Consider the following 16,210-nt stretch of genomic DNA (forward strand, 5'->3'; position numbering starts at 1 on the left):
TTTTTTTGCATCTATTGATAGGAACATGTAGTTTTTCTTATGTAGTCTGTTAATATGGTAAGATATATTAATTTATTTTCAAATGTTGAACCAGTCTTGAGTTCCTGGGATAAATGTTAGTCACAAAGTGTTTTTCTTTTACACACTGCTGGATTCAATTTGCTATTTTTTTTTTAGAATTTTTTTGCATCTTTGTTTATGAGGGACACTGATTTGGTTTTCAGTTTTTTTAAATCTGGTTTTGGTATCAGGAAACGTTGGGTTAATAAAATGAATTGGGAAGTTTCCCTTCCTCTTCTATTCTCTGAATAGCTTGCGTAGAATGACTATGACTTTGTCTTGAAATGTTTGGTTAAATTCGCCAGTGAAACTACATGGCACTGGAGAGTTTTCCTTTTTGGTATAGAATTAGTCAGCTTATCTCTTGCTTCTTGGGTTAATTTTGGTAGTTTTGATGGTGATCCATTTCATCTGAGATAAGTATAGAGTTGTTTGTAGAATTCCCTTATTGTGCTTTTTAATATCTATCATGATCAGTAAAGACATCTCCTCTTAGAGCAGTGGTTCTCAACTTTTCTAATGCCACAACCCTTTAATACAGTTCATGTTGTGGTGATCCCCAACCATAAAATTATTTTCATTGCTACTTCATAACTGTAATTTTGCTACTGTTAATGAATCGTAATGTAAATATCTGTGTTTTCCGATGGTCTTAGGCGACCCTGCTAGTGGTTCTCAACCTGTGGGTCGCGACCCACAGGTTGAGAACTGCAGCTGTAAAGCCTAAGACTAAACGAAAATAATTTTATGGCTGGGGGTCACCACAACACGAGGAACTGTATTAAAGGGTCGCGGCATTAGAAAGGCTGAGAACCACTGTCTTAGAGCATGTATGTTATAGAAATGACCTAGTACAATTAAATACAAGACAAAGTAGAGAAAGGACATACCTGCAGCAGTACTAGCCTCAAGCCTTTTTATCACTGACTTTCAATTCCATATTCAGTCAGATACCAAGTCCTTTTGTTTTGTCCTTGAAAATTCCTCCTAAGCCCAATTCTGCTTGGCACAGCCCTTTAAGACCCCTAATCTACCTACCTAAAATATTTCACCTATCGCCTAATGCAGTGGTTGGCAAACTCATTAGTCAACAGAGCCAAATATCAACAGTACAACGCTTGAAATTTCTTTTGAGAGCCAAATTTTTTAAACTTAAACTTCTTCTAACGCCACTTCTTCAAAATAGACTCGCCCAGGCCGTGGAAGAGCCACACTCAAGGGGCCAAAGAGCCGCATGTGGCTCGCGAGCCGCAGTTTGCCGACCACAGGCCTAATGAGTCTCACTACCTTTCTCCACATCCTTCACATTGCTGCCAGACTTATCTTCTTAAACTTCCAATGTTTCCACACTGCCTACAAGATAAAGACCCTTGCCCTAACCGGTTTGGCTCAGTGGATAGAGCGTCGGCCTGCGGACTGAAAGGTCCCAGGTTCGATTCTGTTCAAGGGCATGTACCTTGGTTGTGGGCACATACCCAGTAGGAGGTGTGCAGGAGGCAGCTGATCGATGTTTCTCTCTCATCGATGTTTCTAACTCTCTATCCCTGTCCCTTCTTCTCTGTAAAAAATCAATAAAATATATTTTTTTAAAAAGATAAAGACCCTTCACATCTGGCTTAGTCTTGCCTTTTGAATTGCAGTTCATTTTATGTCTCTAAATCAGGTGTTTTTTACACGTAGGCTTCGGAGGGGAGGGCTGCAATTATCTTGTCTTATACAAACTGCTCAAATGTTTGCTGAGAACAGTGATAACAATAATGACATACAGGGGAAGAAGGTTGATTAATGAGGACTGGGTTAGAAGTACATAACGAAGCATCAAGTACATTTTGAGGATGTGAAATATGTATTACTAAACTCAAGAGCTGAGATACCTGATAAAAATGGAACACTCAAGGGCCAGCGTGGACAGCTCTGAGAAAGTTTGGAGACAACGGCCAAATTTTCAGAAACAGGAACATTCTAGACAGCATTCAGAAAAAAAATTCCTCATGAAAAACAACTAAAAGGGAGATGCCCAGGTGTATGGGAAAGAGAAAGTGGTAACAGCACCAGCTTTGGGGTAAGCTACACAGGAGATTCAAATTTCAACTCCATCACACCCAGCTGTTACTGCAAGCAAATTAGGTAAATTCTCTGTGCCTCGGTATTCTCATTGGTATCTACCTAAGGAGTGGTGCGATGATTAAATAAAATACGTGTAAAACGCTTAGGTCAGTGTCTTGTTCTTAAGGGATTCTTTCCTTAATAGTTTCTTCTCTTTAATAGGAGGAGAGATTAGGAAGGGACCCTGCACCAAGATGGTGGTCCTTGGGAGAGATTTTCATGAAAAGTGGAAAGATTCAGAAGCAGCCACAAAGAGTAGATTCCCAAAGGGAGTTGGAGGAAAGAAGATTTCCAGTGGGGGGGAGGAAGGGGTGTCTGCGGGCCCTCAAAATGGGAGGAAGAGCAAGACCTGAGAACAGGGTCAGGCCAAGGTCACACCGTGCAGAGTTCAGCAGGGCCTCCAATAACGTGGTGTTTGCTCAACCTGGTTTGGTGGAAGAGATGCCCTAGGAACGTTGCTTGTTTATATCAGCCTATGATAAAATGACTTTCCTGATACTAGTTTTGCTTAAAAGTCGCAGAAACGACCCACGATATTGAGGATTTACTATAGATACGAGAAGCCAGTGACTATGAGTAAGAAACGCTGACCAGAAAGGGCTCATCTCCTGCGGGGGGGAGCCCTGAGCGCTGGGCGCGGCCTGGTTAGCGGGTGAGAGGCCCACAGTCGTGGATTTGACCCAGAGGCCTGCTGGGGAGGGAGTTGGGGGAAAGGTGGGAAGAAAATGCCCGCGCGGCCTCTGTCTGGCCACAGCCCCAACACTTACTGTAAACTGCAGGGGAAACGACCTTCCTGGGCCGGCTCCAGCCCGGCCCGAGGGTGCTGAGGAACCAGGGGAGCTCACGCCCGCCGCCACCGCGGAGCCCCGACGCTGGACCACGAGGTACTGAGCGGGGCGGGCGGGGCCGGGCCTCCACGCATGCGCGCACGCCAGCGGCCGGAAACGCCCCGCCCACGGCACAGATAGGGGCGGGGCCCACGTGGCTCTTCCGGCGCAGGGCCTGCAGTCAGGCCTGTGGGCGCGGGCTTGGCTTAATGTCTGGCGTTTGACTCGTTGCCAGAGTGTTTCCGCGTACATCGCCCAGAACCTCAGATCGTGCGGCCATTTTCTATAACAGAGTGTCAACAAATGGCAGCATTTCCCCGGAATTTGTTTGAGATTTCACTTCAGGTTCTGTTGCGGATTGTGGCCACGTGGCAAAGTGTTCCGGGATTTGTTTTTTGGTAGATTGATTTGCCCAGATTTGATACCAGTACAATATAGAGACCGTCTGGGAATGTGGTTATTGCTCCATGAATTGGAGTCTTCCCTGTTGTTCATGTGAAGTCTTCCCGTTTTCTTGCGGTTCTGCACATTTTCTTTGAGGTTTTTGCCTACCAGCTTTTGTTGCTGTTTTAGTTTCCTCTTAATAATGGACCCTAGGATAATTTGTTTTTTTGGTGCGTTGATCCGTCTGGTCATTCGGCTGAACCTTTGTATCCTAACAGTTCTTTTGGATTTTATAAGTGAGAATTAATCTATCTGTAAATATCAATTTTGGCTCTTCCCCCCCCCCCCCCCCCCCAAATTCAGTACAACACTGTATAGTAGCATCAGGGGTAGTTCTTTCCAGAAGTTATTTGGGTTGCATATTATGTGTTGTTCATGTTTTTTGAAGGTTTCTGGTAGATACCCTTTTTTAAAAAGTAGGCAGTTAGGGGTAAGTAGTTAGGAATGATTTTAAAAAGTTATCGGGGGGGGGGGGGGGTCATATTGGCAGAACTGGGTGGGTGATTGGATGGAGACAGTGAGGGAGGAATCTAGATCAGTGTCCAAACTTCTCATTTGGATGGTGATGTCATTATCTGGGGTAGAATACACAGAGGATTCGGGTTGGCAGTGGTGAGAGTGGGAAGATTTCCAGTTCAGTTATAGTAAAGCTGACTTTAAAGTCCCTGTAGGACTTCTAAGTTTAGATGATCAGCAGGATATAGGAGTCTGCAGCTTAAGCAAAGGCCAGAGTTAGAGATACAGAGGAGGGAGCAGCATGGGGGTGGATAATGAGTTCAAGTCAGCTGTGGGTACACCGGGAACAACTACTGTTCTCAGGGTGGCATTTGGTCCTACGGACATTCCTTTCCCATCTCCTTTGTACTTCCCTTACCTCTGAACATTCCTTCTCCAAATGCTTTGTAGGCTCCTCTCACTCTTCCCCTAAAAAGTAGTGATCTCAGGTGAGTTCACCACCTGATTTCCCTGCTGTGTATCTAGCAAATCTTTATCTCCAGCCCAGAGTTCTTGGTAAGATTAAGACCCATGTGTCCAACCATTTTCTAAAAGAAAAGAGGTAGTCGGTGTCAGCAGTGTCAGTGGAGTGTCTGAGGGACCACACAAAGGCTTGGTATCTCCTGTTTACTTGCATCCAAGGCTGGCCCTATGAGTTGAACTTGGCTGTGACTATTTCTTGTTTCTCTGAACACATCAAATTTGGAAATCAGGATTTAGAACTCAGATCTGTTATTATACATTAATATGACCCCACCTCCACACCCTACTCTAATCCTGCACATATATTTCTCAAGGTTAATGCCCCTTTTATGCCTAGTGTATTGTTTTTTCTTCACCAGGAATTGATATAAAATAAAAATGGAAATAAAATTGAAATCTTATTGACATAGATAAAAATGATTTCATATTTTAAAAGAGGAAAAATATTTTACATGGATCTGCCTCTTTAAAACAAAAATTATAACTCTTATTCTGTAGGAAAGGAGGACTTTTTACTCTAGGATTCCTCATTTTGTGATCACTATTTCAATGATGAAGGGATTCCGAACTTGTAAGCAAACCATGCCATCACTTATACTTTTTATGTGGAGAAGTTGGATAAAACACAAAACTAGTATTTGAATAAATTCACTTTTAAATGTTCTTCACATCACCTACTTAAAACGAGTTACAACAATATGATCTCCCACTCCCCAGGAGTACAGGGGTGATCTTGAACTTGATTAAAAACACGGAAAACGAACACAGAGAACCACCTGTGTGGTCCAGAGGAAGGCTTCCTGAGTTTGTCTGACCTGACATGCTGACCATTGACTGTACCAGGGTTCCCCAGCAGCTACAGGGTAGTTCTTGAGTGTGTTTCTATTGTGAACTTATTTCTTTGAATTTAACCCCTTTGAGGTGATTTCTGCACTACAGGTTTTTTTAGCATCTTGAAAATTTCACAGAAGAGATTAAGGAAGTTTCAGTTATTCCAGAAGCCACTGGTATAAATCATGCTGCTTCTTCAGGTTAACTGTTTAGAAGCTGTAAGGTGCGTGGTCATCGCCTGAGTGAGCTGTGCTGAGTGGCCCTCAGCCGGTGGCATTGTCCTTGCAGGATCGAGGGAGCCAGGCCTAAAAGGGGGGTCGGGGGGAGGGTGCTCAGTTGCATGAAAATGAATTAGGACTCAGGTAAACTGGGTATTTTTTGTTAACCTCAGGTCTATCAAGAGTCAGAAGGACCCAGTCTTGACTTGAATATACACCTTCAGACCCATACAGAAAAATGCATAAGAACATAATCATTTCTTCACAGAGTACTTAGGTTTTCAACAAGAAAAGTCACAAGTGTATATAAATACCCGTTTTCATACCAATTTATGAAATAAAAATTTTCTCAAGAAGAATAGGAGAACTGTTTTCAGCAATCAGTTTTGGATGGGAGTGCTCTGACACCCAGGGGAAATTGTAATGTGTCTTCCCTAGGTTTCAGATTCCTCATTCATTTATGACATTCCCTCCATCGCATACTAAATTCTGCCCATCCTCACATTAACCCTTTGCACTCGCTTGCTTTTTTCTCGATTCCTTTATTCTACTCGGGATTTAATTTTTTAAATACCCCAGATTTTACAAAGCGCGGCAGTAGAATAAAAAACTGGAGTTTCTTTTCATACAAACTTATTTATTTGGATTTTTTTATATTTCAAATTATTGATACATTCAAAGAGTAATTTTAATCTCGACATCCGAGTGCAAAAGGTTAATTTACTGTTATTACCAAAATACCTTTAAATTATTTGTATACATATACATATATACATTAAGTTGAACCTTATTGAACTCTTAATATTTGTTTTTGATCTATAAAAACAGTTTTCCATATGGTTGACCCTAATAAAATCTGGACTTTAGTTGGATGTTTATATCTCCTTTTTTATATGCTATGTGGTACTTTTTTCTGTATTTCTGCAGGGAGAATGAAGATGCCTACTCTTGTCACCACTTATGCAGCCTTCAAAAATTGTGTCTGCTGACTACTGGTGACTTTCATGAAAATATTTAGAGGTGTAGTAATTCAGTATCTGACCCAAAAACGTCTGTTCCAACTGGACATACTGTCTTATAATTACACCATCCTTCTACTGATCTGGAACAATCCACCTTAGAAGACGGCGTTTGTAGGCATATGGTCAAGTCTAGAACCAGCAGACTAAATACCAAGCATTTTCAACCGGGAATTCTACATCTGTGTCCTCATTGACATTTAACATAGAGAGCCTACCCTGAGACCCCATGCTAAGCACCGGCAAAAAAGAGATGTCCCAGACCTTGCTTTCAAGAAACTTACCATCTTTCAAGAGATAGAAAAATATAAATAAGAGGATATCCTAAGTGTTTTAAGTTTCAAACTGGGGAAGAAGACAGCACTTAGGAAGTTTTAAAGTGACTTCGAATGCCAAGGGCAAAAGCCAAATACAAACGTGGGCCGAGTTGAAATTCAGTCACTGTGCTAACCAAAGGTTTCCTCCACGGTCCTGGACCCAAGAAGTCCTTTTATCCCCCGAGAAATAGTGACTAGAGCTCCTCCAGGTCAGTTAAATCCACTGTCACTTTCAAGAAGATGGTGTCATCTTTAATGTAGGTGTTCTTGGCATTCTCCAAAGTGGAGTGAGCCACGAAGCGCGGACAGCCGGAGGCAATGTTCATCTCCCCATCGGGACGTTTAAAGCTGCTGCTATTGGGGTCGGCCTTGAAGGTCTCCATAATGTGGTTCTTTTTGCCACTCTGGTCCAAAAGCATCAGGGTGACCCTCTGCCGGAATGGCCACTGCAACAGGGAGTCAAACTCCCCTCGCATCACCACAAAGTACAGCGACAGGTGCGTCCCCTTCCCGGACCCGTCCCCGTTCAGGTAGGCTCTAGCGCAGAGGCGGTAGCCACACCGGCTGGTGTAGAAGGGCTGGCTGAAGATGGACACCGTGTGCCCGTCCAGCGCCTCCCTCTTCTTCATCGCATAGTCGGTCACCTTCCAGATGAGCTTTCCATTGTAGCAGGCGCCTTCCAGCAGTCTGAATCGCTCTTCATTTTTATTCAGCTGTGCTTTATGAATATTAATGTGGGCGTCGTGTTTGTTCGTCTCCCCTTCCAGAACAACTGCAAAGAAAAACAAACAAACACACACACACACAAACAAACATGCTGTAGGCCTGAGTTGTTTTTAGAATTTGCCCAAAGTGGAATTTTGCTATCTGAAAAGAACCGATAAAATTCTGACATCCTAAAGAGGAAGTGAATTCGATGTCCACCAATGGGCCCGTTTGTATTACTAATAGCAACTCAGTGAATCGCATGTCTTGGCATGAGCGGCACCAAGCAAACTTGAATGTGTCCTCTTGAACTGAAACTCACCGACGTGTAGAGAAGACACTCAGCATTCAACTAACGTGTGTGAGCAGGTGAGCCCCTAGTTTTCAAACCGGGATGCTTTTAAACAACCAAACCCTCTTATATTTCTCTGTACAACCCTGCCTCGAGCAAGTCTATCGGCACGGCACCAATTTTCAGCAGCATTTGCTCACTTCCTATCTCTGTGTCACATTTTGGGAATTGTGGCAATATATCAAATTTTTTCATTACATTTGTTACGGTGATCTGTGATCAGTGACCTTTGATGTTACTAGGGTAAGAGCCGTCACCCAGCAAAAACGATGACGACCCCCTGAAGCCTCAGATGACAGCATTCCTTGGTGATAAAGTATTATTTAATTAAGGCAGTGGTCGGCAAACTCATTAGTCAACAGAGCCAAATATCAACAGTACAACGATTGAAATTTCTTTGGAGAGCCAAATTTTTTCAACTTAAACTTCTTCTAATGCCACTTCTTCAAAATAGACTCGCCCAGGCCGTGGTATTTTGTGGAAGAGCCACACTCAAGGGGCCAAAGAGCCACATGTGGCTCGCGAGCCGCAGTTTGCCGACCACGGAATTAAGGCATGTACATTATTTTTTTCAGGCAACTCTATTGCACACTTAATAGATTACAGTACAGAGTAAATATAACTTTTATATGTACCGGGAAACCAAAAAACCTGTGACTCACTTCATTGCGATACCTGCGTTATTGCAGTGGTCTGGAATCAACCCTCAGTATCTCCCAGGTCTGCTTCCACTGAAAACAATGTGCCGACCACATGTTTTTCTTAGCTTTCTCATTATTTTCCACTCTCAATTAAAAACCATCATTCCCTTGTTCTTGGAACTTCCTGGCCCTTTTCTACCCTTTGCCTCTTCCGGCCCCCGCTATGGCTCTTCATAATTTTTGCCTGAGTAGCCAGAATATCATGCTGTTCTGTTTCGCGAATACCAGATTCAACCAGTTTATCCTGGACAGCTGTGACTCCATTTGGCCAGGTGTTAGCTTGTTTCATGAACACCTGCAGACAAAAGAATCATCAAAAGGGAAGTAGAAAATATTAGACATACCTAATCTTTGATCATTGCTTTCTAGCAGGGTAATTTTCTCTTTCACTGTATCAATCGCTTCCACCAAAGGCCTCAGATCAAATTGATTTTGTTGCTGGTTTGCCATCTGTAATAATTGACGCACTTGAGCTTCTAGCCAAGCCGACTTGTCAATGTGACTGGCAAGAACCTTTCAGTACAAAATGGGCATTAATATCTTAGTCAATTAATATCTTAGTAATTCATCAAGATGCAATTTTCAATTCAAACATTTCACATTTAATTAATGAAACAAAAACTATAGTCCAGAACAGAAAATTCAATGAGGATGCAGAGAGATTGACCACCTATATCTCTCTTCCTCCTCCTCCTCTCTAACCCAGCTCCTGTTCTAAATCTTTAAATGTCTCTTCACCTGATTTTTACTCCTTTCTCAATTTCTCTCCACTTAGTTATCTAACCTCTCTTTAGATCTCTGGTCTCATGTCTCTCCTCTTACCTATCACTGCCTTCTTAGAAGTTACCCTCCTGATTCACTTCTGTTCTGTGAGAAGGCAGAGATGGAGCTGGAAGACAGCCCACCTGTTCTGCCTTGAGCACTACAGGTGTACACAGTGCCCCGAGATGAGGCCTGAACTTCTGGTTGCTCTCTTTAAATGGAAGAGGTTAAGTACAACTAAAACTATAGCTCCCCTCCCCAATGCTTTAGTTCTGACTTCTCACTGTATCAGAAAAAGAATTTAAATGGTAATATATAATGCATTTCCTTTTCTCTACACACACACACACAGTGTGCTGACAAAGTATGCAAACTATATGGCCTGCATCTTCTTGGATCCAAATTTCAAAACTATTGCCCATACCCCATGTCTTGAAATCTTTTCACTATAAACTTTATAATTTTATAATCACAATAAAGACATTATTCATTAGGAATTTGTTTATGGTTATTTCACATTCATGATTTACAAATAATTTTTGCTATATCTTAGTAGTATTTAAAGCATTCCCAAAAGAATTAATAGTTTCACTGTGTTGACTATAAAATGCAGAACTATAGATGTTCTCAATGAACCAAGTGACTAATATTGGCCCAACATTAATTAAAATCCTAAATGCCATAAATGATATAAAAGAACTAATGTTAAATTTACTGACGTTGCTAACTGTACTAGGGTTCTGTAAAAGATCTTGATTCTTTCAAAATACTCAAGCATGGAGGGGTAAAATGCCACAATATACGCAGCCTATTCCCAACTGGTTCGAAAAGCATAAAGGGAGAGGTCTGACTGGTGTTCACAGTGGTTAGAGCATCGGCCTGCAGACCAAAGGGTCGCAGGTTCGATTTTTGGTCAAGGGCACATACCTGGGTTGCAGGTTTGATCTCTGGCCCCAGTCACGGAGTGTGCGGGAGGCAACCAATCGATGTGTCTCTCTCACATCAAAGTTTCTTTCTCTCTCTCTCTCTTTTTCTCCCCATTCCCTCCCTCTCTTCCACTCTCTCTAAAAATCAATGGGAAAAATATCCTTGGGTGAGGATTAACAACAAAAAAACTTGTAAGAGAAACCCTCACTGCCAATTAATTGAAGACTAAATCTTGGCTATGAATAGCAAGGTCATTTCTCACCTGGATGTTTGAGAGGAAGTTTCCATTTTTGCCGAACAGCTGTGTGAACTGCTTGAACTCCTTTTCGAATTTCTTTACAGTTTCTGAGAGCTGCTGGATTTTACTTTCTTTCCGTTCTAGGCTCTTATATAAGTCAGAAATCTAATAACAGGAATGTGAATGAGGTCATTTAAATGCATGCATACAAATTAAAATTAATATAGTTCTAGGAAAATATTGCAGGTAAGAAAGTGTTTTGAGGAAAACCATATATATACTAGAGGCCTGGTGCATGAAATCCATGCATGGGGGGGTGTCCCTCAGCCCAGCCTGCACCCTCTCCAATCTGGGACATCCCTCTCACAATCCAGGACTGCTGGCTCCTAACTGCTCGCCTGCCTGCCTTTCTGATTGCCCCTAACGGCTTCTGCCTGCCAGCCTGATCACCCCCTAACCACTCCCATGCCAGCCTGATTGATGTCTAACTGCTTCCCTGCCAGCCTGCTTGCCCCCAACTTCCCTCCTCTGCTGGCCTGGTCACCCCTAACTGCCCTCCCCTGCAGGCTTGATCACCTCCAACTGCCCTCCCTTGCAGGCCTGGTGCCTCCCAACTGCCCTCCCCTGCTGGCCATCTTGTGGTGACCATCTTGTGTCCACATAGGGGCAGGATTTTTGACTACATGGGGGCAGCCATCTTGTGTGTTGGAGTGATGGTCAATCTGCATATTACTCTCTTATTAGATAGGATAGAGGCCTGGTGCATGGGTGGGGGCCAGTTGGTTTGCCCTGAAGGGTGTCCTGGATCAGGGTGGGGGTTCCCTTGGGGCATGGGGTGGCCTGACCGAGGGGCCTGTGGTGGTTTTCAGGCCGGCCATGCCCCCCGGTGACCCAAGCGGAGGCCCTGGTATCTGGGATTTATGTATCTTCTACAATTGAAACTTTGTAGCCTGGAGCGGAGCCAAGCCTCTTGCTGGATGTAGCGGAGTGATGGTTAATTTGCATATTACCCTTTTATTAGGTAGGGTGTGTGTGTGTGTGTGTGTGTGTGTGTGTGTGTGTGTTTCTAGGAAAATATTTACAGGTAGATTCCTATATAATTCTAGGAAAATATTTGCAGGTGCTTTGAAAAAAGACCTGATCCACAGATTTCTCATCAGCTTTTCCTATGCCTACCCCGCTATGATGGTTCATCTAATGAGAGTGACATCAGGTGGCTGAATTTACTGAGCTGGTTCTCTTCATTCACTCAGTATGCACTTATTACAGAACCACAGTGTGCTGATCACCATACTATGTTAGAGGCCATGTGCATAGTATCAAATAATAGCTGAAATTTGCTGAATGTCTATCATCTGTAATAATAAAAGTGTAATATGCTAATTAGACCAGACAGCCGAATGACCTTCTGGACATCTTTCTGGACGTCCTTCCAGACGACCTTCCAGACGAAGCCAGGGCTGCGAGGGCCGAGCCCCTTGCATCAATTACCTGCATTGTGCCTCTAGTAGCCTTATAATTCATGAACTCTTTTATCCTCAAAGAACTCTGTGAGTCGGGTATGAATATCAGTCCCATTTTATAGATGACAAAACAGAGAGTTTAAGTAATCTTCCCAGCACAGAGCTAGCCAGTGGTAGGCAAAACGCACTACTCTCTCAGAATTCATAATCTATTTGAAAGAAATAACCAAAAATCTAAGAGTGACCTAGACAACTCTTCTCTCAGCCTCATATCCACTCATTTAGCAATACTTGTCAACTTAAATTCCTCACACACAACAAAACAAACAAAATATCCATTTCTCATTTCATCTCTTCTTGTTTCAGCCTTCATAAGTTCCCACCAGGACTGTTGCAACGGCGGCCTAATTGGTCCTACACTCTCCCTCACACATGTGCCAGAAGGGTGTTCTATGGGAGCCAGGACTGGCATGGATCCCACAGGCCACTCTAACCCCAGCAATGGGCCTGGCACCAGTAGGTGCCTGATAAGTATTTGTTGAATGAGTGAATGAATGCTTCTTGTCTTTAATCTTCTTTTTCTCCAATGCATACTCCATATGGTGTCCACAATACTATGAAGAGACAGATCTGGTCTTGTCACCCCCACTTACCTATCTCTAGTGGCCTTTTACACGCCATCCAGGGCCCTCCAGGGTCTTCCTTGGCTGCCTTTTCAGCCTCATGCCCATTCACATTTCACATGCGCCCTGCCCAGTGTGACTACACAACTTCTATTTCCCATCAAGCCTTGCTCTCTCAGACACTTCCTCCTCCATCTAGAAAGTACTGCTTTCTAAGCCTCCACTTAAGAGCATATCCTCTCAGAACTACATTTCCTTACTAGGACCACCTACCCAGGCCACCTCACAAGTTCCATGACATCCTGACCATAATCTAGTGTATAACTTACCCTCATTACTCTTACTGCTTTTTGTTGTTGTTTAGGGCTTTTTTTCTTCATTAAATTGTTGGTACTACATCTCATTTCTTTATCCCCAAAGACTCACAAAGTGCCTGGCACACAGAAGGCATTATGAATGAAGGCACAAATAGCTTGCAACAACCATCTGATCTCTGACCCAGAATCTACTAAGATCCCAAGAGCTGACTTCCACCTATGCACCAGACTTATCTCCCTGAACAAAAGCAAACTCAGGAGTCTCCCCACCCTCACATCTAACCTGCTCCTGACCACTACCATGTTCCTTGCCTTCTAAGCTTGCAGCATCCCAATCCAATCTCTGAATGTTTCCCAATACTCTCTTTCCATCCCCACTGACACAGCCTTGATCGATCCTTCCCCATCACCATCACCTCTTCCAGCATCTTGTCTCCACCTAACATTGAAACGCTGTGCTAAGAGCTTAAATACATTACCTCATTTAACCCTCACCACAACCCCATTTTACAAATGAGGAAATTGGGGAAGAGAGAGGTTAAGCAGCATTCTCAAACTCATGGGACTAGTGGGGAACCAGTCCTGGAGCCCAGGCATTCTGGCACAGAGCTCTCGCTCATCAATTTCCTGGCTCTCCTGCTACACTGTCTAGTTTATTGTAACACCCTTTCTGGTCCTGCTGTCCTCATTCTCTTCTCTTCTCTCCCTCTATCCATCCCCCATGCTACTGACAGCTGTCTTGCTTTCTAAAACCAAACAAACAATTAGCTGGCCAAGTATTTTTCCAATGTAAAAGCCTCCATTAGTTCCCTATTACTGACAAAACATTAGTTCAAATGTTTGGCCCTTAAATCCTCTCTAGTATTAGGCAGAATATTAATGAATGAAAAAATAATAACTGCACCATGTTCAAACATGTCTTAGCGCACGTGGAAGGCCACTGCAACCTGGATCCAACACACCAGACTTCCGGCCATTCCCTGTCTCCCACTCGGGTATCTTTCCACCCCAAAAGCACATTTCCTTGAAACATCAGCCTCTCTCCTGCCTCCCCGTGTTGGCACAAACTTTCCCCTTCTGGGATGTCCTCTTTCCACAACATTTTAACCCACGGACCTTCTCTTCCTTCAAGATGTAACTCTGATGTCCTTTCCTGACTCCCCTGGAGTATACTGATGCAGCATCTGAACCCAGACACCGGGTACCCCCACAACATGTCCTGTGAGGCTCGGCAACTTACCTGTCTACATTTTTGTGAGAGTTCTTCCTCAACTCGGTGTTCCTAGTCACTAACACTGTACCTGACTTATGGGAGGTGTTTGTTAAATGAATGGATGGATGAATGAGGCAATGATACAGAAAGAACTTGGGAGTGGCTACTAGGCAGCATGGTTTCTACCAAAGTTACAGTTTAATCAGTCTTTCTAATTTCCTCCGGGATCTGACCCTAGAACTCACACACCGACTTTAACCTGAACTCAGACATCATGAAATAATCGGCAACAGAAAATCCAGCTCCCTGTCTGCAGGTGGATGGTGTTCTTCCCAAGGTGAGCTTGAAAAGTCTGATCCTCTGAGATGTGCTAGCAAGACAATTAACTCTTACAATAATTACTCAATCAAATCATCATCTGCACACATACTTCCACTTGATAATTGCAACTCAGTGAGCTAAATATGTACGCGGGCATTTATCAGGGCGCAAAGCTTCTCAAAGGCAGGAGTTAGGACTTACTACAAAATACATAAACCCATAGTGCCTAGAAGAGATTGTCAACTGTTATTTCACGGTAATATAGGCTTCGTTTAAAACATCAGACACCTCCTAGGTGCCAGGTATCATAAACTAAAAGGTGTGTGGAGAGGCTGCAGACTGGACTATGGGACATGGGTTTGAGATCGAATCCCGACACACGTTACAAACACATCAAACTTTCTTTGAGTTGAGTTCCTTCCTCTGTTGGACGAGGATCTCAAAGGCATCTTCCACTTCTGATATTCTACAATCCTATGACTCTGTCTGGCCACTTCGTAGAGAAAGGCCTACTACCTCCAGTCGACGTACACGGAAACAGAATATAAGAATCCCACGAATGGCAAATCCCAGCAAGTCTGCTGTCCCCCTTCTATATTTGAACCCTTGACTATTCATTTACCTGTTCTTCTAATTGGAAGTTCTTTTCTAAAACGAGAAGCATGTGGTCCCGTAAGGCTGAGTGCTCATGCTGCTGCAGGTTCAACCGTTTACCCTTCAACAGGAAGAGAAAAATGAGGCAGGAGGTGGAAAGGGTCCCCAATCGAGGACGTGGTGGGGTACTCCGCTAAAACAGAACTTGAACAACTTTGCTTACTTGTCTCAAGGTGGGTTGTGGGGAAAAAAAAAATGGCCCTCCAGTCCCCTTTCCAGCGTTAAGATACTACAGTACCCATGAGACAATCTTAAACTTACAGGGGCAGACAATCAGGCCACTATCAAAATTCTCAGTGCTGATTTCCTTTCTTGCCCTGAGAATAAAGGGTGGGGCCAGGGAGGTTGACAGTTGTGAGTACGCGAAACACAGCGTTTATGCTTGTATTATGTAAGATAGAGTTTTAGCGATCACGATTGCTAAAGGCTTCCTGTTTATGGTATATCTGCAGGATTATTAATGGGGGCTGAGGCCGGGAGCTTCCAGCCTTCGGGGCATAATTTCCCATTTTAGTTTGAGATTTGTAGAGTCTGAACAAAATTTCTAGGGAGATTGTGTAGGGGGTTGAAGTTTGTGTGCTGCTTGTGGGTGAGCTCCAAGGGAATGTCACTTCCCAAGTCATCTCAAACGCTCTTATGTGTTTCTTTTCTCTCTCCCGGCTGCCTAATACAGCCATGAGGACTTAGAGCGCTAGGCGACCAACCTTTACGTGCACATCCCCACATGAGTCAATTATTAATTTTTGTTCTTGCTGTCAATCCTCACCCAAGGATATTTTTCCGTTGGTTTTTAAAGAGGGTGGAAGGGAGAGGGAGAGACACACAGAGAGAAACATCAATGTGAGAGACATCAATTGGTTGCCTCCTGCACGCCCCTGATTAGGGCTGGGATCAAGCCTGCAACTGAGGTACGTGCCCTTGACTGGAATCGAGGTTGGGACCCCCTTCAGTCCCCAGGCTGACGCTCTATCCACCGAGTCAAACTGGCTAGGGCAGGAGTCAGTTATTTAATTACAGTTGAATTGGACTTCCCTATGGGGCTCCTGTACATCGTGAGGGATACCTCTGATACCTCTACAGAGATTCTTAGTTGCCTAAGAATACCCAAGATCAGAGCTGGAGGAGGATGTGGCC

General features: G+C 43.6%; 1 protein-coding gene across 3 annotated transcripts in view; it reads right to left on the minus strand.

Annotated features, from left to right (window-relative positions):
• Positions 1-5,209: 5,209 nt before the first annotated feature.
• TRAF5 (TNF receptor associated factor 5) overlaps positions 5,210-16,210 on the minus strand; it is a 43,950-nt gene continuing 32,949 nt past the window's right edge. For 2 of the 3 annotated variants that reach the window (XM_079761858.1, XM_079761859.1), the window contains exons 8-11: positions 15,045-15,137; positions 10,510-10,650; positions 8,903-9,071; positions 5,210-7,572 (exon numbers count right to left, since the gene is read on the minus strand). In XM_079761858.1, the coding sequence (XP_079617984.1) occupies positions 6,995-7,572; positions 8,903-9,071; positions 10,510-10,650; positions 15,045-15,137 (981 nt within the window). In that variant the 3' untranslated portion in view covers positions 5,210-6,994. The remainder of the gene's footprint in view (positions 7,573-8,902; positions 9,072-10,509; positions 10,651-15,044; positions 15,138-16,210) is intronic. The other variant, XM_079761860.1, reaches the window with a different exon arrangement.

Source organism: Cnephaeus nilssonii, assembly GCF_951640355.1.
Source record: "Cnephaeus nilssonii genome assembly, chromosome: 21".
NCBI classification, from domain to species: Eukaryota; Metazoa; Chordata; class Mammalia; order Chiroptera; family Vespertilionidae; genus Cnephaeus; species Cnephaeus nilssonii.